The 26,641-nt window shown below is 40.3% G+C and overlaps 1 protein-coding gene across 8 annotated transcripts in view; it reads right to left on the bottom strand.

The window, feature by feature from the left end:
• The window catches only part of LOC109917056 (cystathionine gamma-lyase-like), a 69,341-nt gene that overhangs the window by 9,476 nt on the left and 33,224 nt on the right, over positions 1-26,641 (bottom strand). For 6 of the 8 annotated variants that reach the window (XM_048609986.1, XM_048610007.1, XM_048610000.1 and 3 more), the window contains 5 exons: positions 23,137-23,194; positions 17,211-17,288; positions 11,467-11,619; positions 8,258-8,379; positions 7,197-7,249 (listed from right to left, as the gene is read on the bottom strand). In XM_048609986.1, the coding sequence (XP_048465943.1) occupies positions 7,197-7,249; positions 8,258-8,379; positions 11,467-11,619; positions 17,211-17,288; positions 23,137-23,194 (464 nt within the window). Of the gene's footprint in view, positions 1-4,822; positions 4,921-7,196; positions 7,250-8,257; positions 8,380-11,466; positions 11,620-17,210; positions 17,289-23,136; positions 23,195-26,641 lie in introns of those variants that run through there. The other 2 variants (XM_048610014.1, XM_048610025.1) reach the window with 2 other exon arrangements.

Here is a 26,641-nt window from a genome sequence, read left to right as displayed (position 1 = left end):
CTTTGCGGAACACCTACGCTTGGTTCGCAATAAACAACTGCACCTCCCAGTCGTGAACCATTTCAACTCCCCCTCCCATCCCTCAGACGACATGTCCATCCTGGGCCTCCTGCAGTGCCACAACGATGCCATCCGATGGTTGCAGGAACAGCAACTCATATTCCGCTTAGGAACCCTGCAGCCCAATGGTATCAATGTGGATTTCACAAGCTTCAAAATCTCCCCTCCCCCTACCGCATCCCAAAACCAGTCCAGCTCGTCCCCGCCTCCCTCACCTGTTCTTCCTCCCACCTATCCCCTCCTCCCACCTCAAGCCACACCCCTATTTCCTACCTACTAACCTCATCCCGCCCCCTTGACCTGTCCGTTCTCCCTGGACTGACCTATCTCCTCCCTACCTCTCCACCTACACTCACCTTTACTGGCTCCATCCCCGCCTCTTTGACCTGTCTGTTTCCTCTCCACTTATCTTCTCCTCTATGCATCTTCTATCCGCCTCCCCCTCTCTCCCTATTTATTTCAGAACTCCCTTCCCCTCCCCTATTTCTGATGAAGTGCCTAGGCCCGAAACATCAGCCTTCCTGCTCCTATGATGCTGCTTGGCCTGCTGTGTTCATCCAGCTCTGCACCTTGTTGTCTCAGACTAGGAACAGTCTAGTCTAAGAGCAGCATCGACACTACAGGACAGAATTCAGACCTCAGGTAGACCTCATGAGAGTTCAACAATCCAGGAAGGCAGCTAAAACAATTGAGCATGTGATAATTTATTTCCTTTACAAAGTAAATGTTTGGCTGCAGCACAAAAAGATGTGATCAGCCATTTTGCTTTCACGATTTACTTCTATTTCAAATTTTATCAGATGCCGAGAATGGAAAGCTAAATTTACATACAAGTATATTTAGTGGACCATATCTGTCAAGCATGAAGTTTTTCTTTCTTCGTATATGCTATAGAGAAAATACTTGACATGTACTAAATTATTTGTGTGTTTTCAGGTAGACAGCAGATGCAACAAGAATAAAATAAATATTGAAAATAGCTGAGTTAATCCCAGTGACCTTGGTGTCACACTCAACCTTCTGTATTTTATGCCTAGTTTGTAATGTAATTTCATCAGTGACATCATCATTTGTATGTATCACAATGATAAACAATATTATTTTGCCATTATAAAGAATAAAAAAAAGTTGTGATCACTGGAAGAAATTAAAATTAAAAAGTTCTAAGATATGTAGTTAAAGGTCTGATGGGCTTAGTTTAAATATTTTAAACAAAAACAAACTGTTGAACTGTATTTAGGATGATTAAAAAGTGAACAACATCTTAAATTATTTTAAATCAGCGACAAACGACAATGTTTCAAATTTTGCTAGAAATTGAGTAGGAGATATCACATTAAGTGTTGTAAGAACAGAATTTAATGAATGACCATAAATATTTAATGTTCCATCTGATATCAGTAGAGAGTCAGTAAAAGTAGTTCAATGGAAATGTCTAATAAAATGACTGAGACAAAAATGCAACAAACTATTTAAGGTTATAAGTCATTCTCAAAATTATTAAATATCAGGGATGACAATGAGTTTTAATAATTTTTTTTATAACTGATGTTAAAATTAATTGAAAGTAGTCATTGTAAAATTGGATTAATACTGATAATGAAAATCTATTTAACATAAAGTTAAAAGTATAAATAAAGCAAGAAATCAAATTGAATATTTGTTGATTATTCAGTTTTATTTCACAGTGTGAGTTAAGAAATTAAAAATGCAAAATGCATTTTAAAAAAGTATTTTTTTCAACAATGCAATCCCAATTACTACACAATCAACTGCTGTAAAGTTTGTCATTTTATTGCTCCAATGTGATGAATTATTCGTTAATGAAAATTGAGCAATTTCAACAGGCAGCATACCCCCATCTTGTATAAAGTACTCATTGCACCAGTAGGACACTGTTCCATTTTCCACATGAACCGTATTTCCTCTGAATGAGGTTCACGTTTTAATACCAAGATAGAAGCAGCCACTAAATGATTTATGAAATAAGAAGGGTGGGTGCAGTATTGGATTTTTACTAATGTTTGGGAGGAATTAAAGTAATAAAGTATTTCTGGAAAATTTTCAACTGATTATCTTTCCTGCAGATAAATATCGATTGTGCAAACAGAGTGCAAATATTTAGTACATTATGTTCAGTAAAGGCAATTCATATTCAATGCTTTTAAAACATAAGCTTTATTCAATGTGGACTGTTTGAAATTGACTTTTTCCTTTTAGAAGATGAACAATATACTGTAGTGATGGCTGTCAGAGATCACATGATCTGATTTTCATACTCAAAAACTGCCTCACTGTCTCACAAGAATATATTCCAAACTAAGAAGTATTAAGTACACTTTTCCTGAGACTATCCAAAAGGCATTCCTGAAATGATTAAATCTTCACAAAGGCAATTGTACTTGCTCCTTCAAACAATTAACCAGGGTGTAATAACCAACTTAAGACCAGCACCATATTTGGGGAATGCAATTTTGAGGAGTTGCCTGGTCAGACAGTCACATATTTGACCCTCTGTAATCCTTAAATGCTTTTTCAGAAAGATAGCAGCAGCATAACCTTTGCTTTAGGAAAAACAGAAGTTATAGCATCACAAAGTTTCCAAGTCTACTCCTTATCAGTCCACCAAAACAGCAAACTGGTAGAAATCTCAAGGCTGTTAGCATTAGAAAAAGGAATCCAGGCCATCAGGGCTGGGATGAAGTCTTCAGGCCTTCAGAGCTGAAAAGAAATCTTAAGCTTTTACAGCAGTTCAAGGAGAAGAATTGGAAACAGTAATTTGAGTAAGAAATGAAAGAGTTAATATAGGAATGATATTTCACTGCGCTGGATGACTAAAAGATACTGCTGAGAAAAGAAGTGAATATTTCTGTGAACGTTAGGACCTATCTAAATTGTCACATATATAGCTTTTTTTTTGGTCATTTGTTAAAGGAACATTAGCAGCCTTGTGTGAACATGCACAATGACTGACCACCACAGTAAAAAAAACTTCAAAAATAAAATATATGGGACACAGAAATGTGGTGGAGGTCAGTTCAATTGAGACATTGGAGAAGACATTTGGATTATTTGGATAGAAATGCTGTTCAAGAATTTGAGGAAAAAGCAAGAGATTAGCACTAAGTAATAAAACTGGTGCAGGCATGATGGACCAAATGACATTATTCTATACTGTAACAATTCTTTGACTCTGGTCTATCAAGCCAGATTTCACTCTGAGATCTGACTTGTCCAGTATCAACATCAACTGGAATCCTAACTGAGCTGGGATGAATGCGTAAAAGGGGGTGCAGTAGTGGTTTAGCGCACTGACCTTTACATAGACAATGCCAGGCACCAACTCTCTGATACCTCCTCCTACTTGCCCTCTCGATTGTGACCCTGCCAATGACCACCAAACCACCGTCTCTCAGACCATTCATAACCTTATCACCTCAGGTGACCTCCCACCCACAGCCTCCAGCCTCATCATTCCCCAACCCAGCACCACTTGTTTGTACCTCCTTCCCAAAATCCACAAACCCGACTGTCCCGGCCGGCCCATTGTCTCTGCCTGCTCCTGCCCCACCGAACTTATCTCCACTTACCTTGACTCTGTTTTCTCCCCCCTGGTCCAGGAAATCCCCACCTACGTCCGGGACACCACCCGCCACCTCCTCCAAGACTTCCAATTCCCTGGCGCCCAACACCTCATCTTTACTATGGACATTCAATCCCTGTACATTTGTATCCTCCACGCAGATGGCCTAAAAGCCCTCCGCTTCTTCCTCTCCCATAGACCCAACCAGTCCCCCTCCACCGACACCCTTATCACCGAACCAAACTCGTCCTTACCCTTAACATCTTCTCCTTCAACTCCTCCCACTTCCTACAGACTAAGGGGGTGGTCATGGGCACTCACATGGGCCCAAGCTATGCCTGCCTTTTTCGTAGGATATGTGGAACAGTCTCTCTTCCACTGTTACACTGGCACTATCCCCCACATCTTCCTCCGTTACATCGCTGATTGTATCGGCGCCGCCTTGTGTTCCCACAAGGAGCTTGAACAGTTCAAACTTTACTAACACCTTTCACCCCAACCTCAAATTCACCTGGACCATCTCCGATACCTCTCTCTCCTTCCTGGACTTCTCCATCTCCATCTCTGGTAACTGCCTCGAAACTGATGTCTATTTCAAGCCCACCAACTCCCACAGCTACCTGGACTACACCTCCTATCACCCACCCTCCTGCAAGAATGCGATCCCCTATTCCCAATTCCTCCGCCTCCACTGCATCTGTTCCCACAAATGAGCGTTCCACTCCCGAACATCCTAGATGTCCTCCTATTTCAAGGACCATAACCTCCCCCATCCGGTGATCAAAAATTCCCTCAACTGCATCTCTTGCAATTACCGCACTTCTGCCCTCACAAACCCTCCTCCCAACAAAAATAAAGACAGAATCCCCCTTGTCCTCACGTATCACCTACCAACCTCTGCATCCAACATATCATTCTCTGCCATTTCTGCCACCTGAATCCGACCCCACAACCAAAGATATTTTTCCCTCCCCACCCCTATCTGCCTTTCGTAGGGACCGCTCTCTCCACAACTCCCTTGTCTGCTCCACACTCCCCATGAGCCCCACCACCTCCAGCACCTTTCCCTACAACTGCAGGAAGTGCTACATCTGCCCCTACACCTCCCCCCTCACTTCCATTCAAGGCACCAAACAAACCTTTCACAACAGACAGAGGCTCACCTGCACATCCGTCAACCTGGTCTACTTTATCCGCTGCTCCCAATGTAGCCTCCTCTACATCAGTGAGGCCAAGCGTAGAGTTGGAGACCGTTTCGTACAGCATCTGTGCTCTGTCTGCAACAAACGACATCACCTTCCAGTTGCCAACCGTTTTAACTCCCCCTCCCACTCTCCGGGTGACATGTCCATCCTGGGCCTCCTCCAGTGTCACAATGACACCACCCAGGAACTGGAGGAACAACACATCATATTCCACCTTGGGAGCCTACGGCTCAATGGCCTAAACTTAGAATTCACCAGTTTTAAAATCTCCCCACCCCCAGCCTCTTCCCCTGTCCAACCCTCCCTTTCATCCCTGCATCCTTGACCTGACACAACCTGTCCATCTTCTCTCCCACCTATCCCACTGACCAATCCCCACCACCCTCTACCTGCACTCACCTATCACCATCCTACCTACCTTCTCCAGCCCCACCCCTCCTCTCTCTATTTATTTCCCAGCTCCCTTCCCCCCTCCCCATTTCTGAAGAAGGGTCCTGACCCGAAATGTCAACTTTTCTGTTCCTCTGATGCTGCCTGGCCTGCTGTGTTCCTCCAGCTCCACACTGTGTTGTCTCTGACTCCAGCATCTGCAGTTCTTGCTATCTGATTTCTTTACCTTTATTTTAAGCCCATGAAGAAGCTTGCTTTTTGTAATTCAAATCATCTACACAAGAATGTTAAAATGCACACAGATAAATATCTTCTTCTTTAAGATTTATTGATTATGGACAGTTGTGAATATATTTCAACAGGTCTTTCACAACCATCTTTAACTGTAGTCACATGCTTCTTGTGGGATTGGTTCATCCTAAATTGACAAACTCTCAAATACATTTCAAAGTAAGTGTGTATCTGTGAATATCTCATTGTTGTTTCAATGGTTTTAGAATGCACCTTTTAGTTTCAAAGTGTAGCTTGTAGTTTCAGGAATTCAAGTTTAACTGTAGGAAGTAGAATAAATGGCAATTAAACACAGCATAGAAATGTCAGGGTCTTCTTGCCTTAAGCTGTTAGCAGCTAAGGGAAGAGAATCCAAATCCTGGGCTTTAATGATTACCAGAATACCTAAAGAATGACTATTCAAAATGTTACTGTGTTTGTTTAACAGAATGAGAAATTGTAAGTGAGACATAATTTGATTAAGTTTGATTTGAGAATTACCCAGGACAGGCTTCGTTATCAAAGAGATGAAGGGTCTAGGCCCGAAACGTCAGCCTTCCTGCTCCTATGATGCTGCTTGGCCTGCTGTGTTCATTCAGCTCTACACCTTGTTATCTCAGATTCTCTAGCATCTGCAGTTCCTACTATCTCTGATGTAAATTTATCTGGGATTTTGCTAAGTCAGGTTTTACTTGCAGTTTGGACCTCATGTGGTTTGCAGCTTGCTGAGAAAAGTCAGGTAAAATAAATGATGGTTAGATAGACCTGTGCTGTAAGCAGAATAAAACATTAAATTCTTTAGTGATGCATGGAAGGTGGGTGAGGATTAATATCGGCTTGAACCTTGGGAAAAACAGAGGCCTAAAGATCTCCTACTGGGAGAACAGTTGGGCAGTGTATTTTTGCCAATGAAGGTAATCAGCTGAAATAGCTTTGAAGTCCTGAGAAAATAACCAGATCATGGGGTTAGATTGTTCACAGTCAGGAGATGGTAAATTAAAATTTTACATCCAATTATAGTTTGTGCTGACGAAAAATAAAGATAGTATCCAGAGGACCGTATTTATGGGTGGTCCCTTTGGAAGTAAATAATTATAATATTGAAGTGTCTTATAAGATAATTCTTGGGAAAATACAAAGTAAATCAGAGTGCACAACATATATAATTAGAAACCATATTGGTAAGCATTTTGTTTAATTTTTTACAGTTCATTTTGTCAAACAATTAAATAGTGTGTTGTAATTCTATTGGTTTAAAAAGAGGTATTTGGATTTTTTCTTTAGCATGTTAACAGTCCCTAATTGAATTATTAATAGTATACACAGAATAGCCTTTCCTTTTGATCAGATGCAACTCTTATCTTATACCTTGCAACACTTTGAGGGCTTTAATTTCATTACCAGCCTAAAGGCTTTTATAGAACATTGCCAATGAATATTACTATAAAATATTTCTTGCAGTGTTCAGCAACTTCTTTTTTTAAATCAACATTTGATTTTTTTTTTTAGTGATCATATTTTGTTGCTTGCAATGAAAAAGTGTTTTATTTTTGTTCATCACCTTTGTACAATTTTCCATACTCACTTTCAAATCCCTAAACTGCTCTATCTCAAGTTTAGGCCCTTTTTTCCTAACTCTAAAATACCGTGATTCTTAAATCTATAAATATTTTTTGCAAGTTCCTTACGAATGCTCCGCTAGACTTTCATATCCTCCCAAACTCTCTGCAAGCGTGAACAGCTGAAAAGAAAGATAAAACAGGAAAAGCAAACAAGGTTATTCTATTCAGAATCTCACTTTGGAGACAGGCTATGTACAACCTGTCCCATTGAAAAACAGAAGATTTCTTTTTACATAAAAATAATTTGATAGTAAGAATCAAACTTGATCAATTTTTCTCTAACATAGAAATAAAAGTATTATTGAAATCCTGAATTATCATTATTATTCAAAGAATCAAGCAGATCACTGAAATTACTTTTCCAGCCTTCCTTTCATCCATGTTTTTATATTTCCTATCTATGTCCGTCAATCTGTGCATAAGGAGAGTTTATATAGGGATTAGAGTTTTAACTTATAGTATTAGATGCTGACGGTTCATGACTGTTTATCTGTAGAGAAAGTCTGATTGCATGTAATAAAAAAGTACTTATTGGAAAGTACAAAATCCTGGTCCATTAATTCTATCAACCTGGGTCTGGAAATTAGAAAAATTGAGGAATTTTGCATACTTTCGAACATCTTTAACTTTCGTAATGATTTCGGGAATAGAGCAGCTTAATACCCAATGCATTATGACACAACTGACAATAGGACATCAACCAGAAATATCAACTCCTTCTCTTTCTCCATAAATGCTGCCTGACCCTGCTGAGTATTTGCAGCATTTTCTGTTGGAGAATTCGTGTCTGAGGATGTTGGGTGAGGGTACATTTTGAGGCATCTTTGATACTCCAACATAGAGGGGCAATGTGTTGAAGCACAGACTCCAGGCCAAGACACTGAAATACTGCAGCAAGTTTCTATTCTTTCCCCTCTCTACGACAGAAAGTTCCCTCTCTCTTTTTCAGAAGACAATGAAAAGCTCCCCATTTTATTTGACAATGCTGAAACTAGGCTCAGTCATACTGTTGGAACACAAACAGAAGTGAACATGAAGTTTGCCCACTATAAGAGTGGCCTCAGCAAATATTAATCCAGTAAATTTTAATATGACATAGGTGAGGAAGAAATTTCAAAAGTGCTCACTTTTAAGTTTTTAAGGAATGTCTTGGCATTTTCCAAACCTCCTTTAATCAAGAAAGCCATCATGCCCGAACTCCCAGTACACTGCTGCTTTATCAGATCATATTGTGGATGAGAAGGGAGACCTGAAAAGAGTATATTGACAAAATAAAGGTGACATTTATAAAAGTATATGAGGTATATAGAAATACAACACTTAAATAGGCACTCCTTACCACTTCAATTTGCTTTAAAACCAGAATGGTGTTTCTCGCCAGCTCTGCAATACTCTATCATAGGTGGAGGATAGGGAGTGGATAGTATGGCAGGGGTTATCACTGCAAAAAGCTCCACATTCAACTATATTTACCTTCCAGTTGTGTAGCCTACATCAACCAAGATGCACATACAAATGAGATTGCATTAAGGCAAGTGGCCTTCATTTTCAATTCCCTAAATCCACCGACTTGAAAAGACATGGCAGAAAAATGGTTCAGCCATTTAGCTGTCAACATTAAAAACTATTAATGAGGACCTGCTCATGTGTGTCACAATTTCAAGTCCATCTTAGAATGCAATGCTAAATCCCTGTTTCTTTAAATTGTGACAAACACATGGATTTCTTGGTCACAGCTCTTGAGCTTTCTTTAACACTTCCCTCCCTTAATTACTCCACTGAGTAAAATCTATCTAAGGATACTTCATACCCTAGTCCTGACCTCACAGATTTCTCTCCTATCTTCCCTCTTGCTGCCTTTAACCCCTGTTTGTCCTCAAAACCCTCCCACTGATCAATTGATCTGATTTACACCAAACCACTAACTACACAACTTCCCCTTCTGGTTGCCATGTTAGCTTTCTCCTCCTCATTAAAGGGTGTTGGGCTATGCCAACTAAGCCAGCGTTTATTGTCCATCCCAATTAGCCCTTGAGAAGGTGGTGGTGAGACACCTTCTTGATCTACTGCAATCCATTTAGTTCTGGTAGATCCACAACACTGGGGAAGATGTTCAGGATTTTGATCCAGCAACAGTGAAGAAACAGCTATATACAGCATTTCCAAGTCAGGATATTGAGCGGCTTGAAGGACAACTTGCAATTGGTGGCATTCCCATTTTTCTGCTGCCCTTGTCCTTCCAGAAGTCGTGGCCCTGGGTTTGGAAGATGCTGTCTAAGGAGCCTTGTTGAATTTCTGCAGAGCATCTTGTCAATGGTGCACACTGCTGTTACTGAGTTTTGGAAGGATTGAATGTTAGTGGATGTACTGCTAATCAAGTGGACTGCTTTGTCCTGGATGGTGTCAAGCTTCTTGGGTTATGTTGGATCTGCACTCATCCAGACAAGTGGGGAGTATTCCATCACACTCCTGATTTGAGACTTGTGATGGTGGACAGTCTTTGGGAAGTTGGGAAATGAGTTACTCCCCACAGTATTCCTTGCCTCTGATCTGCTGTTATAGCCATAGCACAGATGCCAGATAGGATACTGGGTAACTCCAGAGAAGGCCAAGGTAGATCATCCACTTGGCACTTCTGGCTGAAGATTGAGGCAAATGCTTCAGCCTTATCTGTTGCACTGATGTTCTGGGCTCCCTCATCATTGAGGATGGAGATATTTTTGGATTTCTCCTCCTCCAGTGAGTTAATTGTCCAGCACCATTCACAACTGCATTTTGCACGACTGCAGAGCTTAGATCTGATTTGTTTGTAGTGGAATCACTTAGCTCTATCACTTGCTGCTTATGTTGCTTGGTACACACAGGTTGTCCTGTTTTGTAGTTTCTCCAGGTTGACACGTCATTTTTAGGTATACCTGGTGGTGCGCCTGACATGCCCTCCAAACCATTGCCCCATATTATTAGCGGGATAGGGGTGGGGCATTCAAATTTGTGAATGCCCATCATAGACGGCAGTTGTTCTTTGTAACAAATGCTTTCTTCATTGCAGGTTCCAGGATTTTTGGAACAGGTAATATTTTTTTCTGATTGGAAGAGGTATTCTCTTCTTCACAGAATGCTGGATGCGTGTCCATTTCCTGTATCTGTGAACATTGGCCTGGCTCCCATGGAGTCATATATAGTTAATTTCCTTCGGGTTGTTGATCAGATGTGAAGTTTTGAGTCACTTTCTGTGGTTGTTTGAGTGGTAGAATAGACTTATTCAGATTCTCAGTCAAATTACTGCTCATTCAGCACTATTTTTGTTACTGGCATTGATTATACTATTTAGAACTCAGAGGACTGAACATTTTCACCAGTCCTATAAAGTCTTTGGCTTCCCTGCAAGATGTAAAACCTGTGTCAATGCAAATAATTTCAACGGATGTTTATTCTGTTCTGATTCTATGCCTGTGCAAAATAAAACTTGTAACAGGGGAGATGGTGACTTGGTGCTAATTATCACTAGAATAATAATCCAGAAACCCTGGTAAATGTTCTGAGGATGTGGGTTGAAATCGCACCATAACAGATGGTGAAACTTGGGTCCAATGAAACTCTGGCATTAAATAAAAAGCTAACCAACTGGCAGCCACGATCAATTGTCATTAAAAACCTTTTGTTTCACTGATGCCCTTGAGGGAAGGAAATCAGCCGTCCTACCTGGTCTGGCCTACATATGACTCCAGATCCACAACATCGTGGTTGATTCTTAACTACCCACCAGGTAATAAATGAAGGCATAACCAATGACACCCATATATCATGAATTAATTGAAAAAAAGCAATATATGGAAGTTTAACACTAACACTAATACTGAAACAATCAATCTTATGCTAGATTTTTGATGGCTTCCAACATCAAAACAAATTTCCTTTCTGCATCTTGAAATTGACATATAAACTTCACCATTACATTTCCTCAAGAATAAAGAAATACAGTAGAATTACAAGCTGTCCTATACATAGCATTCTGCGATCCAGAGCAAAAGCAATGCACTCAATGTAAAATATTGACTGTGCTACACTCTGAAGTGTAATATGAGGCTGATGTGGTTATTGGACTGAGACATGTGCACAGTTATCAATATTGTAATTTTATGAAGAGAAACAGAGTATCTAATGAACTAAGTCACATCTGACCGGTTTGTTAATTGATCCAATTAGGGACAACAATCAGACAGCAAATAATAAACTCTTTAAATTTATTGTATCTATCGAGTTAGTTCACTACTGAAATAGTGCACTACTAAAACTACTGCACGTTGATAATAGAAATTACGGCTTAAGCACTAACCTGGAAAAATAACCTTCTCTACCCGAGGATCTGCCTCCAAAAACTTGGCTACAGCCAGTGCGTTCTTGAAGTGTTGTTTCATTCGAAGGGCTAAAGTCTTCAAGCCACGGTTACACATGTAACAATCGAATGGAGATGGAATTACACCCATAGCTACAACACAATTAATATTTTGAATCAAAAAAGTTTTGTAAAACATTAGATTCTATAAATCATATTTTGTTCTTTGGGACAAGTTATTTGTGTGAATACTTATTTGGTTGAAAAGTTATACAAAACATGGGCCAAGATATGAAACACAGAAAAGCATACCAAATGCACTATGATATTTTCTAAACCCTCTCCTACCCTTCAGAGACCAGAACTTCACAGTATTTCGAGTTTGATCTAAGATTATACATAAATGTGACATAGATTTTTATTCTATTCTTCTCTATAATGAACCCTAGCACAAATTGAATTGTTTAAGGCATTCTGAACTATGTTGCAAATATGTTGCTGATTTTAATGACCTATATTTGCGTTCCCAAATCGCCCTGCTCCTCCACAAGATTTGCTTCCAAGCAATAATTGGCTTGACTCCCTTTGCCAAAATGAGCCCCCTCACATTTTGCTTTACTGAATTTCATTTGTTATTTATCTGTACACTCTGCAAGATTGTTGAATGTTTTCCTATATTTTATTAGTCATTCCCCTTGTCAGTAATACTGCCTAATGTGGTATTATCTTCAAATTTTAACACTATAACTCAAATAAATACTTTAATCCCAGCTGATGGTACTATTGGACATCAGGTCCCAAAATAATTAATGCTCTTTTATAAAAATTAGCGCACATAGTCACTTAAACATAGTCACACAAGGCTGCAAAGTGTCTGTAACAACGTTTATTACACAAAAGTTGTAAACAAACAAAACAAGCTAGAACAGTTAGAAAAAGCTTAAAACACACACCAATAAAAAGTTTTCAACTTATTTCCTAACACTATCCTTTACAGAGAAATCCAGAGAAGTTATCCCTCGAAATTAAATCCTTAAGTTCTATTGAATTGATTTTCCTCAATTTTCACCCTGTGAACCATGGAATATTCTTGCATGAACACTCTCAAAACATAAAGTTTAAACTTAATCAGCTTTCAATAATATACACTCTTGGTGTAGAAATTACACAACTAAACCTTTCTACAGAGATAACTGTGTTTTCCCATGATCTGCTGTAAAAAATCCTCCATCCTAAGAGAGAAGCTGTACTTATTTTTGATCCTCTAAATTTTCCTAAGAACTTTCGACCTCTGGGTTTTCTAAGCTAAAATGAATTCTTGATTTTTCTGAACTAGAAAGAAACTAATAGCCTTCAAAGTTTGCTCTACCAGTCATAAACCACCACAGCACAAACAAATTTTCATAAACATTCCAGGTATTCTCAGTCACTGCTCTATGACACGAACTGGATTAAATATCCGTACCAGAAACATTGTCTGACCTTGTTAGAAACATTCACAAAAGTAACCAACACATACCTGACATTATTGTGACATTCAAACTCTTAAAAAAATGATTTTCAAATATATATAAAGAAATCACACACCTTTGATCACATGAAGAATTTTTGTATATAGTAAACAGTGGTCCGAACATAGATTGCATGATGTTTAACATTGTAACTTCCTTTGTTGACTTTTGAAATGTGAACTGAGGCAAAGTTCTGTTAAGGACAGGGGAGAGCTAATAGGGATGGTTAAAAAAAATCAGGACGTGAACTATCCGAGATGAAGAGTTAAAAATTGATTATATCTATGCAGGAATCGATATCATTGACATTTAACAGCTTTCTCATTGCTGAATCTCCATTAATCATTGATTACAAAATTAATTGGATCAATTGCATAAATACTGTGGCTCCAAGAGTAGGTCAGAGGCTGGAAACTCTGTGGTATATAAATCCTGTTCTGCCTCTCGAAATCCTGTCCGTCACCCACATCACCAAGGCACAAGTCACAAATTTGAGTTTGTTTTTATCAGTCCACTGGCTGAGGGCATCACTAGCATTTATTGCCCATCCCTAATTACCCAGAGGGCAGTTAAGAGTCAACCACGTTGCTGTGGGTCTGGACTCCCATCTAGGCCAGATCAAGCAGATTTCCTTTTCTAAAGAGCACTCATGAACCAGATAGGTTTTCATGACAATTGTCTATGGTTTCATGGCCATCATGAGACTATTCATTCTACATTATTATTAAATTCATCTGCTGTGGCGGGATTTGAACCCATGTCCCCAGTACATTACTTGTGTCTCTAGATTAATAGTCCAGCGATAATACCACCAGGTCATCGCATCCCTGTAAATTGATGGAATACTCTTCACTTGCCTGGATAGTTGCAGTTCTAACAACACTCAAGGAGTTTGGCACCACACAAGACTGAGCTTGAAACCCCCTTTGGCATCCTTAATCTTTTCTTCCTCCATTGTAGGAGTACCATTGTTGTGGTATGCACCATCTGCAAGATACGGTGCAGCGACTTGTCTGATTCCTTTGACAGCAGCTTCCGAGTCAGAAACCCATGTTATCAAGTAGAATGAGATCATCAAGCGAATGGAACACCACCACATGCAGGTTCTCCATCAAGTAATTTACCATCCTGACTTGGAATTGTGTCATCATTCCTTCACCATCAAAGGGTCAAAAAGCTGGGAACTCCCTTACTGATGGTGCTATGGATGTTCCTTCACCACAGGAACAGCTGGAGTTCAAACATGCAGCTTGCCTCTTGATATTAGGGATAGGCAACAAACACTGGCCTTACCAGCAATGCCCACACATCTTGTGAATGAATAATAAAAATTTACTGGTAAGATGGTAACTCAGTGGTCTTGGAATCAGTTAAGCTGTCACTTGTTATGAGCACTACTTCAGTAACAGAGATTGAAGAAAGAATGCACAATTTTAACTTTCCACCGGTAGAATAGAATTTTAGTTTTAGCCAGCAAAATGTTTGAACTTTTATAGCAACTTCACCTACAAGAATGTCAATGTTTACCTCCTCTGTACCCATTCTAGACAGCAAACATGCAAAACAGCCACTTTCTTAAAAATGTCTCAGATCCCAGGTAGGGCCCATCCCTATTCAATCTATGAAATATGGCACAGAGCTCATGAATATCCAAAGATATTTGGGGATATACGAAAGAAAAGTTTTAAGATGCCAAAGGGGGTTTCAAGCTTAGTCTCATGTGGTGCCAAACTTCTTGAGTATTGTTAGTACTGCAATTATCCAGACAAATGAAGATTATTCCATCAGTTTATGGGGTTGTGATGACCTGGTGGTGATATACAAAAGGGTTGGTTTGAGTGAATATGTTACGGAATTCTAGATTCTAAATGAAAAAGGGATACTCAAATTTTGTCACAATTACTGAAACTCTGAACAATTACTAGGAAATCATGGAGATAAGATATTCCAACCATAAGACATTGTAAGAAGTCTCTGTGCCTTTTGAACATTGGTTATAAGGGATATGCATTGTTTTAGTCCTTCCATGTTAATGGGTAGGATTTGCAAAAGGAATACTCCTCAAATGTTCTTTTATCAAACCACACATAAAGGTTATTGGAAACCTACCACTGCAAACACCATCCCTGGCTAACTTATTGGTTACTAAAATGTCCTTTGATAGAGCAGAGCAGGGAAAGGTTCTCCACACCCCAGGAAAAGTGTGAGGTGATTCATTTTGGAAGGACAAACTTGAAAGCAGAATACAGGGTTAACGGAAAGATTCTTGGCAGTGTGGAGGTGCAAAGGGATCTTGGGGTTCATGTCCACAGTTCCCTGAAAGCTGCCACCCAGGTGGATAGAGTTGTTAAGAAGGCGTATGGTGTGTTAGCTTTCATTAATAGAGGGATTGAGTTCAAGAGCCGTGAAGCTATGCTCCAGCTATACAAAAGCCTGGTTCGGCCACATCTGGAGTATTGTGTCCAGTTCTGGTCGCCTCATTACAGGAAAGATGTGGAAGCGTTGGAAAAGGTGCAGAGGAGATTTACCAGGATGTTGCCTGGAGTGGAGGGAAGGTCTTACGAGGAAAGGTTGAGACAGCTAGGGCTTTTCTCTTTAGAACGACAAATGATGAGAGGTGACTTGATAGAGGTGTACAAAATGATCAGAGGTATAGATAGAGTGGACAGCCAGAGACTTTTTCCTAGGGTGGAGGTAGCTATTACGAGGGGGCATAGTTTTAAAGTGAGTGGAGGTAGATATAGGGGAGACGTCAGAGGTAGGTTCTTTACTCAGAGAGTGGTCGGGGCGTGGAATGCATTACCGGAGAGGGTAGTGGAGTCGGCCTCATTAGGGGCATTTAAGCGGCTATTAGATAAGCATATGGATGATCATATAAGGTAAGGGTGGAGGTTAGATGGACCTTAAGATTAGGGTAAAAGTTTGGCACAACATCGTGGGCCAAAAGGCCTGTACTGTTCTATGTTCTATGTTCTGTGTTCTATGACAATACTTTGGATCAAGTTTAAGCTTCCGATTTTAGTTCCAACAAGTTATATTATCTATTCCTGTTTGATTTGGCATGGGAACAAATTCATGGATGTTGATTTCTTTAGACTTGTAATCTTAAACTGCTAACAACAACCAAGCCTAACAATCAATGACAGAAGTAGAAAATAAGGAACATATTTCCTTTGATTCGACCTCTGACTAACTTAAGTATTTAACTCCACTTTACCAGAATGAAAGATTAAATGTTCTAAACATACGGTCTCCAGGTCATCAGAAATAAGACATACATTGAAGAGTATGCATCAGGAGGCTGGAGACCTACATTCAAATTGCCCAGGAGGTTTAAACCTCCAAAAGGCTGGTTCCCTGCTGCCCAGGACCACACATGAACGTCTTCAACCCTTAGTATAGGGTGTAGACTTGGACCAAATAAGTGGAACTTAGCTGCATAGTTACGTATGAAAGTTTAATACCTTGTTTAACAGCCATTTAACTGAAGTGAGCACCACATTGACGCTCTTGCTTAACTACCAATACCATATGACTGTCCTCCAATGAGTCAAATATTTCCCTTACTTATGCACCAATCTAACCAGTCTGTAGATCCAACCTCACTACCACCGACCACTCAACTAGCCTTAGCCTGATGCAAATAACTGTCGACTACCCCTCTCCATCCGGACCTGACTACTACCCTTCACTAATCCCTAAGCACCTGATAACACTCCAGCCCTGACCACAGCAGAACGCCCGCACCTCCCCGAGACCCAATAAACATGCCAATCAGATCTGAAAACACCCCCTAACCAGACACACCCCCAACTATCCAATTCCCCACTGCACCCATCTGTTCATTCACTCTATCATCCACTCACCTATTTATTCACCCAATCACCAGCACACACTCATTCATTGAGAGACTTAAGACAACCACCCCAATGCACCTCCTCCCCACCCCTCAACACACATCTCTCCTGCACCTGCTGGTCTTATCTTGGGAGGCTACACTGCCCGTTTCTGCATTAGCCAGCGTTGGAAGACCCCGGAAGAAATATGTAGTATCACTGGATCAGAGAAAGTTTCACAGGGAGTGGCAATATGACCACCATCGTCACTGACCGGAAATTCTAGGCTACTGTGTATTTCACAATAAAATAACTCCAACCTTAGAAACGTGCGGTATTATACAGCTGTTCAAACAGTATTATGTAAAATGATGTCCAGAAAACTGTAAATTTTTACCATTTTGTAAGAATTTCAGTCTTTCATAGAGGTCATCTCGATTCATAGAAGCCAGGCCCATGATTACATCACTGTGACCTGGAAATTTAAAAAGTTGTCATATATTTTTCGGATAAAGTGCACACAGCTATTCAAGGGAATAACTTTGTTAGCTATTTCACTGAAAGCTTGTTAAAAACTAAACCGTGCAAAGTGCTTTGACCTGAAGGACTAACAAACTAGTAGCTGATTGTCATATACACGATTACCACTTCGCAAACAGTTCCTTCTGTGTGTTGCCCAGAATCATTTCAAAAAGTTACAAGATTATACTGGTTTTATTTCTTGACATTAAATCAGGAGGAGTGGAAAAGTAATCCAGAGAATTCTTTAACTCCAGCATGGCACTTTAACAATTAAATTCAATTTAAACAAAAATGGAAACAAAAAGCTATTGGAATGTTGTAAGAACTTGAAAAGGTTCTCTAAATATCCTTTAAGAATGAAAATCTGCCAGCCTTACACAATCTTCCCATTATGCAATTCCCATATCACTGTGATACAGTTGGTGATTGATTACCTCTGAAATAGCAGCTCTTACACTGTGCTACAGAAACAAGGACTTTTTTTTTGTGAAGCTAGAATGAAATAAACAATGGGTCACACACAGACAAGGTTAGCCATTTGTTGACTGCATATAGAATTAGAGCTTTGCCAGGACCTCCAATTAAACTCTTCTTTAAAAGCATATCTACCCACTTTCCATTGCTAGAAAGCCATAGTGGAAGTGAATGGACTGTCTTGACATATTTGTTTCAATATCTATTTGATTTCTGAGTGAGCATTGTGTTAAATTTAGAGTAGAATCGTTATATAACAGAGATCTTTAGGTGAATATATAGCCTCCTTGTTAAGTGGAGACATTATTGAATATTTACTTACATGTACAGTAGTTGCTATATATCTATAATTACGTCATACTCCAATATTGTAATGATTACTATAATGTGAAAAAGAATTAATTGGCATAATAAACAAACATTCTTAAACACTGACTAAAATTTTCTAGCCTTAATCCTTCAAAGACCAAAAAACAAAACAAATAATAATATTCTAGAATTCTTAAGTTAGGATTCTACAAGCTGAAAGAAAAGGAGAAAATGCTGACGATAGAAAGCAGGTTTGACAGCATCTACGGAGAGAGAAAACCGAAGTTAACTCCATAGGCTGGAAATGCTAACTCTGGGTGGAATCTTCCCAGCCCCTGAACAATATAAGCAATGGAGAGAAAATTGGGAGAATCATGCAAGATGGCCAGCAAGATGCTTCTTGACATCAAGAGCAAAATTTCCCATTTTCCAATTAAGCGTTGAATGGCATGACAAGATTCTCACCACTGAGTGGTGAGAAGCCTATTTGCATGTAATATTATGTATTAACACCTCCTTATTATCTAATTTTGGACATTCATATGAGATTTTCCATTCTTCCCCTAACTGGATAGAAACTAGATGGTGGCAATGTTTGACATGGAAGTCAGACAGTTAACCTGGTGGCTCTCACTTGCTGTTTGCTCCTCTGGACCTCCATGTTGGACACCAGGCACCAACATCTCAGGGCACAATCCATGGGTAGTGACTGCACAACACTCCATCCACAGACATTGGCAACCAACATGTACAGGTCTCACTGCATCATCATGGCACACCTATGATTCACTCAGAGCACAGCTCTGCATTTATAGTGTCGCACTTTGGAGCATACAAGCATCTTTCATTACAATGCTGTTGCCATGACTTTGCACGCAGAGACAGGTACCTACCTCACGGATTGGACTGGGTTATATCTCAGGGCTGCTCAGTCACTTTGCAGCATCCTTTGTGCTCACGGCATCCCTGCTTTGCCTTTTATGCTTTGCTCCCTGAACCAGAACTTAAAGGCTCACTGTACTTCTGTCTTGCCTTGCCTTTCTGTGCAGGCACAAAGCCAGGCAGCTTGTCCTGGTTGACAGCAGTGACCAGTCAAGGAGGTGGACATCTTGCTGTATGGCACCGTGATGTATCATTCTCTCAACTGCACAATGTGCCAATTGTATAAGTGCTGAACATACTGTCTCAAAGTCTAAGAGAAATAGTGCTCAGTCAAGTCCAGGGAGATACTCTTCAGTGAGGGAGTTCTAATAAGACAGTGGCAGCCTTGGGTACCAGTCCAGGGGTTTGGGCTGGTCACTGTCAGGGTGTCCATACTCCTATAGTTTGGGAAGTGCACCATGGTCAACCTGTGCCTCTGGTGCAACCAACTCTGGGAGTTGGGAGAAGTCAGTCAGGGAGCTGCATGGAGATCATTCAAGGATCTGGTCACTAATCATCCAGGGCTGCCTACATAGGTCAAGAGTGTGGTCCACAGTCAGTCCTGGGGTCTATCTGCTAAATGTCAAGGTGGGTTTATCTGAGGTCAATGTTCTCTAAGGGACGTTGGGGAACTCAACTGTGTGGATTGGAGACAACAGGAAATTACAAATGAAAAGGGGACAACTTAATATCTAAGTGGGAGGAGATGATAAAGCATTGAAGGGAAAGGTGTAATGCAGGAGTGGGGGTGGTGTTTATCAACAGTCAACAACATACTGGCTTCAATGGGGGGGGGGGGGGGGGGGGGGCAGGGAATATGGTCTATTCTATCTGGCACTTTGATTCAATAAGACTGTGGCTTGGGGAGTAAAGGGGGAGATGAAGGATTGAATAATTTTGAATTGAATGATTTGTTGTTACATATATGTTACAGTGAGAAAAGCAGTAAAATACAGTGAAAAGCTTTCCCAATGTCACTACGATCCGGCGCCATTTTAAATAATTTAAGAATAAGGGAAAAAAGAAAGATAGAGTTTAAAAGGGAGTCCATTAGTCCTGAGCCAGCTCATCACCATCAATGATGGGATAGATGTGTTGCTTGGGGTCTTGGGGAAGTGCAAAACCAATGAGATTGATGAAGAGGACTACCAGGAAAGGAATGTTTATGGGTATGAGGTATCTCTAATAGTAAGAGGCTGAGCCTGAGGCTCTTTGCTTGAGGAAAAATTGTTGTTTCCTTCCATCGTGCTGTAAAAAATAAGTGCACAATGGAGCTGAAAATGGTAGCCACCACAGCTGGAGTGGCTGTGGTAAGAGTTTCATTCTGAGAGGAAAAGGGTCTTTCACTATGTGCAATGTGAGGCTCTTAAGGTGAAAAGCATTCCACAGATACCCATATGGGGGTATGGACACTGTGGTTCACTGGTTAGCACTTCTGCCTCACAGCACCAGGGTCCCAGGTTCAATTCCAGCCTCAGGCAACGATCTGTGTGAGGTTTGAACATTCTCCCCATGTCTCCCCCAGGGTTTCCTCCGGGTGCTCAGGTTTCCTCCCACAGTCCAAAGATGTGCAGGTTAGATGGATTGGCCATGCTAAATTGCCCATAGTGTCTAGGGATGTTAAGTTAAGAGGATTCACCATGGGAAATGAAGGGTTACAGAGATAGGGTTGGTGGGTGAGTCTGGGTGGGATGCTTTTTGGAGAGTCAGTGTGGACTTGTTGAGCCAAATGGCCTGTTTCCCCACTGTGAGGATTCTATGAATCGACAGGTGAAAAATGCCTAAAAGCTATATGGGAACCTTAGGCATTAACTGATGCTATGGAGTCCAAAATCCTGACCCCAACCACTCTTGATCATATCATGCAACATCATGAATCAATCCGACTCATGGCTGTGATGCACGAGCAATGTATTGTGACCTGGAAGATCGAGTCTAGGGGCCAAAGTATCAAGCACCTCCCAAGTTCCCATAGCCTGCTCATGATACAGGAATTACTTCATACCTTGGAACGTAAAACGTTGTATAGCACAAAGGATGGCTATGATCTGTAAATTCAATCTTGTAGTTGTGGCTAGACAGACATTCATTCACATAACTTGATGATGAAAAGTGAAAACATATTAACAAGTGTGACAAAGCATTTACAATGAAGTGTCATCCATGTTTCCTTCCTCCCATTACATTTTAATGCAGTCCTAGGATTTGCAGCTGGGGTGAGGGACCCGACTTAAGGTGGAACCCATTCACCTTGGAGCTTTGATTGGGTGCCTTTGGAGTATTTGTGACTAGAGGGACCAGACAAGCTGATTATGTTCTGCTTAGAGATGGGGGCACCCTCCTTAGCTTGAACCCCCACAGAGCCGAGGGTGGCATGCAATGTGAAGGTGGAAGGTCTAGCTACCTCCTGAGTGCCTCAGAAGAGGCCTTCTGGGGAGCCTGCTTGTGGTTCCTTCTCCAGCTATTGACATCATCCAATCTCCTTGTGAGGGAGGGGCATCTGGATTGAGGTGAAGTTCCCATATACCTCTGTCGCCTTGTCATTGCAGCTGAGCTCCAGTAACTAGAGTGATAAAGTACAGATCTGTGTGTATACCTGGCAGAGCTGTTAGCGTTGGTGCAGATGAGGGAAAAGTGGTAACTTGTTCTAAGCATGTAGCTTGGTAGCACAGAGGCTGGGCAGGGTTAGTATTCTGGGCGGAGTTGAGTGGGTAAGAGTGAGTAAGGGAAGATGTTGCATGCAATAGTGAGAGATTTGTCCTTCTTCTTACACTGCTGGACCTTTCTTCAGACTCTGGAGACCACACTGACCCAGCTGGCAACTCGGACTAGGCTGTCAGGGTCATGTATCATTGCCTCCTGTAGGGGAAGTGGGTGACTCTCCTCTGAAAAATCCTGTCCGTCAGTACCTCAGGGTCCTTGCCTACAAAGCGGGTGCCAATTTTATCTGCTGTGTCTAGGGAAAATGATACAAACAATGCAGGACAAGTTGGACAGAAAGCACTTGACTGTGTGCACAACAGCCTTTTAAGTACAGTCACAGGATGTTCTAAAGCATGCGGGAGAATAGGATGAGCAGGCTGCCACAGGGGCTTGGTGTGTAGGTAATGTAGCAAGCGCACAAAGATAGCATGAGAAAGCTCACTAGGCCTCATGAAAGGTCAACCTCCATGAAGTTCTCACCGAAAATAACATAACCTGTTTCTGCTAAGATGCAGGTCAGAGTTTTTGAGCTCAGTACAACTCCATATGTGTCCATGTTGGGCTCAAAACGGTAATTCTGTTTCTCTATCTCTCCACAGATGCTGCCAGACCTGCTGAGTTTTGCCAGCAATTTCTGTTTTTATTTCAGATCTCCAGTATCCACAATGCTTTGCTTTCACTTCTGTGTGCTAATGTTGGTTAACTCAGATGAGTTGTTTCTGCTACAACATATTTGTAGATATGTTGTATTCTGAGATAATTTTGGTACTCCAAAAATTCCTAAGAGGATAATTACTAAAATTTAATTACAGGACCAAACCTATAGCTAGCAATTCTGAGTAAGATCCTTAAATGATCTGAAATCTCTCCTAGTTCCTAAGGACCTCTCTTTGATCCTCTCCTTAGGCTAATAAAACGTTTAAGTAGATAAATTTACCTTACTGGAGGTAATAACACTGTTAACGCATATAACTCCTGCCATTGACAATTAGAACTGGCAGACAGATGAAGAAAGCCTTATGGAGATCATAACAATTCAAATGTTTGCACATTTTACAAAACACATTTGAACAGACCAAAACATGACATCAGAATTTCATCATTATTTTCCAAACAACAGGTCTGTAGTGACTGGAACCAGATGGATCTTATTGAGTGTGAAATCCTTGATTGGGGTTGTTAACCTGTGCCAATTAGGAAGCCCTGGATGACCAGGAGATTCAGAATCTCCTCACTTCAGGGACTGACTCTGAGCTGCCTGGCCACAGCCATGTACTGTGAACATGTATATAATGGGTGACTTGGTGATGGGATACCATCTCTGAACAGTTATTTCAAGGCCTGAACATTAAATTGCAAATATAATGCTTTATTTGAATACCGAATGCTCTCACCATTCATGTATTTTGTTGCAGAACACATGCAGATGTCAGCACCCAGTGCCAAGGGGCGCTAAAAAAAGAAAAATAAAATCTACAATTTTCTGTAAGTGAGAATTTCATTTTATATGAACCATCAAATAATATAACATACATAGTATAATGTAATAATATTTAAAATGCAGTTGTCCAACTAATTTCCAATTTACAGCATATTGACATAAGAAGACCACGTGAAACAGTTATTAGACTGGAGTATTAAGGCTCCAGTCATCTTTTGGAAATAGACTAAACTTCTAGCACAAACCTCCCGAGCTTCATAGCAAATTGGTGATTTCATCTAGAATTGTCGGTCAACTCCAGTCAAATGGGAATGGTTGACAAAAACATAATAAAACCACACTGCATTAAAATGTCTTATCTTCTCATCTCTTTCCTTCCCGCTGCTCAAATTTCTCATTTCACACCCAAAGAATTTGTTGCTTTTCTGGAATAAAAGCATAAATGGCAGTTTATGCACGTACTGTAATCAAAACAGGGAAGTTTGACAAACTACTTGATACCAGCAGCAGGAAACCATCACTGTGATTCTATCCTCAAGTGTGTCCACACATGCATTTCCAGTTGACTATTGATCAGTATGAAACAGGCCAATTTCTGCACCTAAATCCATGAACATCAACTGTATTACTGTACCTCAGTTGTTAGTAAAGAACAAAGGCCATATTTTATGAACACAGGGCAGCTATTTAGGGAATTCTACCCAGACTGGGGCAATAAGAGACTGAATTTACAAGCAAATAAAAGCACGCAGCAAATAGGGCCAAAGGGGATAAAAAATGTAAAAAGCAAAATTAATAACTCTTTATTTAAAAGTATATAGAATTGGGGAAAAAAAACTAAAGGAATTACTTAGAGGTTATTAGGTAAAATCTTATAGCCATTATGGTTACAAGGAGATCCAAACTGGGAACAAAATATTTAGGGGTTTGTGACTTATTGGAGGGACAGATGGCCGTGTGGCTTTGGTAGGACAACATGGAATAAATAAGAAATGATCTTGAGTCAGAAGACATTAACTCATATGGACAGAGATAACAATAACAAGGGGAGGAAGATATTTCCGTGAGTAGTTTATTGGCCCCATGGCAGTAACAATACTCTAGGACAAAGAATAAATCAGGTAAAGAGGTAGTACATTAATCATGGGTGACTTCAATCTTTGTGTGGACTGGAAAATTGGCAGAGGTAATGACAGGGAAGAATTCATAGATAGTATTTGGGACAGTTTCCTAGAACAATATCTTATGGATCCAACCAGCAATTAGGCTATTTTGGATTTGGTAATGTGCAATTGAGGCAAGTTTAATAAATGAATTTAGAGTAAAAGATGCCCCAGGAAATGTTGACCTGATATCGTTTACCATTCAGTTTAAGAGGGAGAAACTTGGATTGGAAACAGCTGTGCTAAGCCTAACAAAGGATAATAGCTAAGTAATGAGTGCAGAGTTGACTGGAGTGGACTGGGAAAGGAGTTTTGCAGAAAACATGGTTGATGAACAATGGTAGAAGTTCAAGAAAATAGTTTATGGCTCACAATTAAGATCTATCCCAATGAGGAATTCTGGGAAGGGAATAAATCAATCCTGGTGTCCAATGAACTCAAGAATAGTATTAAATTGAAAGAAAAAAAACATATGTGTGGCAAAAATGAATAGCAAGCCAGAGGATTGAAAACATTTTAAGGGTATTGTATTTAAATGCACACAGCATGCAAAACAAAGTAAATGAACTTGTGGCACAGATTGAAGTTGGCAGATACAATGTTGTGGCTATCACAGAGATATAGCTGCAAGGGCCTCTGAGCTGGGAACAAAATATCTAAGGACAAATGTCCTATGAAAAGGACAGGCAGAAGGGTAAAGGTTCGGAGTTACCATCTTACTAAGGAATGAAATTAATTCGACAGCAAGAAGTGATACAGAGTCAGAAGATGAAGAATCTGTGTGGGTAGAGTTGAGGAACTACAAAGAAAAAGGACCCTCATTGGAGTTATGTACAGGCCTCCGAGAAATAATCACAATGTGGGACAGAAAATAAATCAGGAGATAGAAAAGGCATGTAAGATGAAAACACTTGATCAAATTAAGCTTCAGATGGCCACTGTCTAGCTCCATGCATTACCACAATCCCACCCCCGACCAACCTCCAAAAGCAGTCCGCTCTTCAGATTTACTGAAGGTTATGAACCAGTACCTGCTGTACTTTCAAAGCACGTTACATTTGAACAATGGCAATTATCTGCACCATATATGCAGGCAATTAAAAACACATGCACACAAACAACTGATATTCATGCTCTCATTGGCGAGAACATCCAAAATCTATTGCGACAAAACTGACTGCAAAAGTAGAACATTAAACCGAGTTAGACTTCTGCTGTAAAAATTACTTTTTAAAAAGGGTCAAAATAAATCAAAGCTCAAGGATTAGGATGTAGCCAAGTTTATTTGTTATGACCAGATCCTAGCTAGTTTCCTAAATGCATTATGATCCCAGACAGAATTCTTGAAATTGTTCATCTCCCAGGTGAAGAGGGATGAACTAGCTCCTCTTTGTTCACTCAACTGCTCAGTTGGTTGCAGTCAGGTTAATTTTGCGGACACCAAACTAATTTGTGTGTTAGCGGGAGCCAATTTAATCAGTTTTCTTGAATTTACAAGAAGATTAAGTTTATTCACTACTAAACACAAGAAGTACTGGTAATGCAACACATATACACACAGATTAGAAATAAGGACTGAGTGAAAAAGGATAAAAGTGTTCCATATATCTATTTTTTAAAAAGTCTCCGAGTGTTTGCAAAGTGCAGGTGTTTAAATATTGTGGCCAGAGCAGCGGACGTTACCAGTCGCGTTGACATTGGTAGGTGAATCGTCGGCTTCACAATCCTTAGTTTTGCAAGTTGGTTCTGATTCTGTCATTTTGATGCCTTTTGACCACAATTAAATTCCAATATTCATGGTCAGCGAGTACTTTGTTACCTGTTTCCTTTTTAACTGGCTTGCAGCACTTGAAGTGAGATATGGTGTTTACTTGCAACATAACGTCACTGGGGGATAATTCTTTGACTGTGAATTGCACAGCTCACTAACAGCTGAATGCAGAATGGCACACATGAGAGTGTTCAGTCCCAGTAGTCCATTCCAGTAGAATTGAAATTAGCCTTTTAACCTCTGTTTTTGTTATTCCTGTTATTCCAAGACTCAGGAATTGTGCTCAGGCCTGGCCCGCGCACACTCTCATCCTGAAAGTGCGGAATCAGTGATGGTTCCACACATCTCAGGAGGCAAAGTTTCATTCCATCTATCAGCTTTTCAAAGAACCACACATTCATTCAAGTCTGGGAGGTGGATTATGGATAGTTCACATCTCCAACCTCCCTCGTAGTGCAGTGGTCTGCGAAGAAAAGCTGCAAAAAATTTCTGAAGAAGGGTCCCGACCCGAAATGTCAACTTTC

The sequence above is a fragment of the Rhincodon typus genome, chromosome 2 (assembly GCF_021869965.1).
Source record: "Rhincodon typus isolate 14 chromosome 2, sRhiTyp1.1, whole genome shotgun sequence".
NCBI lineage: Eukaryota > Metazoa > Chordata > Chondrichthyes > Orectolobiformes > Rhincodontidae > Rhincodon > Rhincodon typus.
The sequence above is the reverse complement of the archived record's forward strand: the minus strand, read 5'-3'. Positions and strand labels throughout refer to the sequence as shown.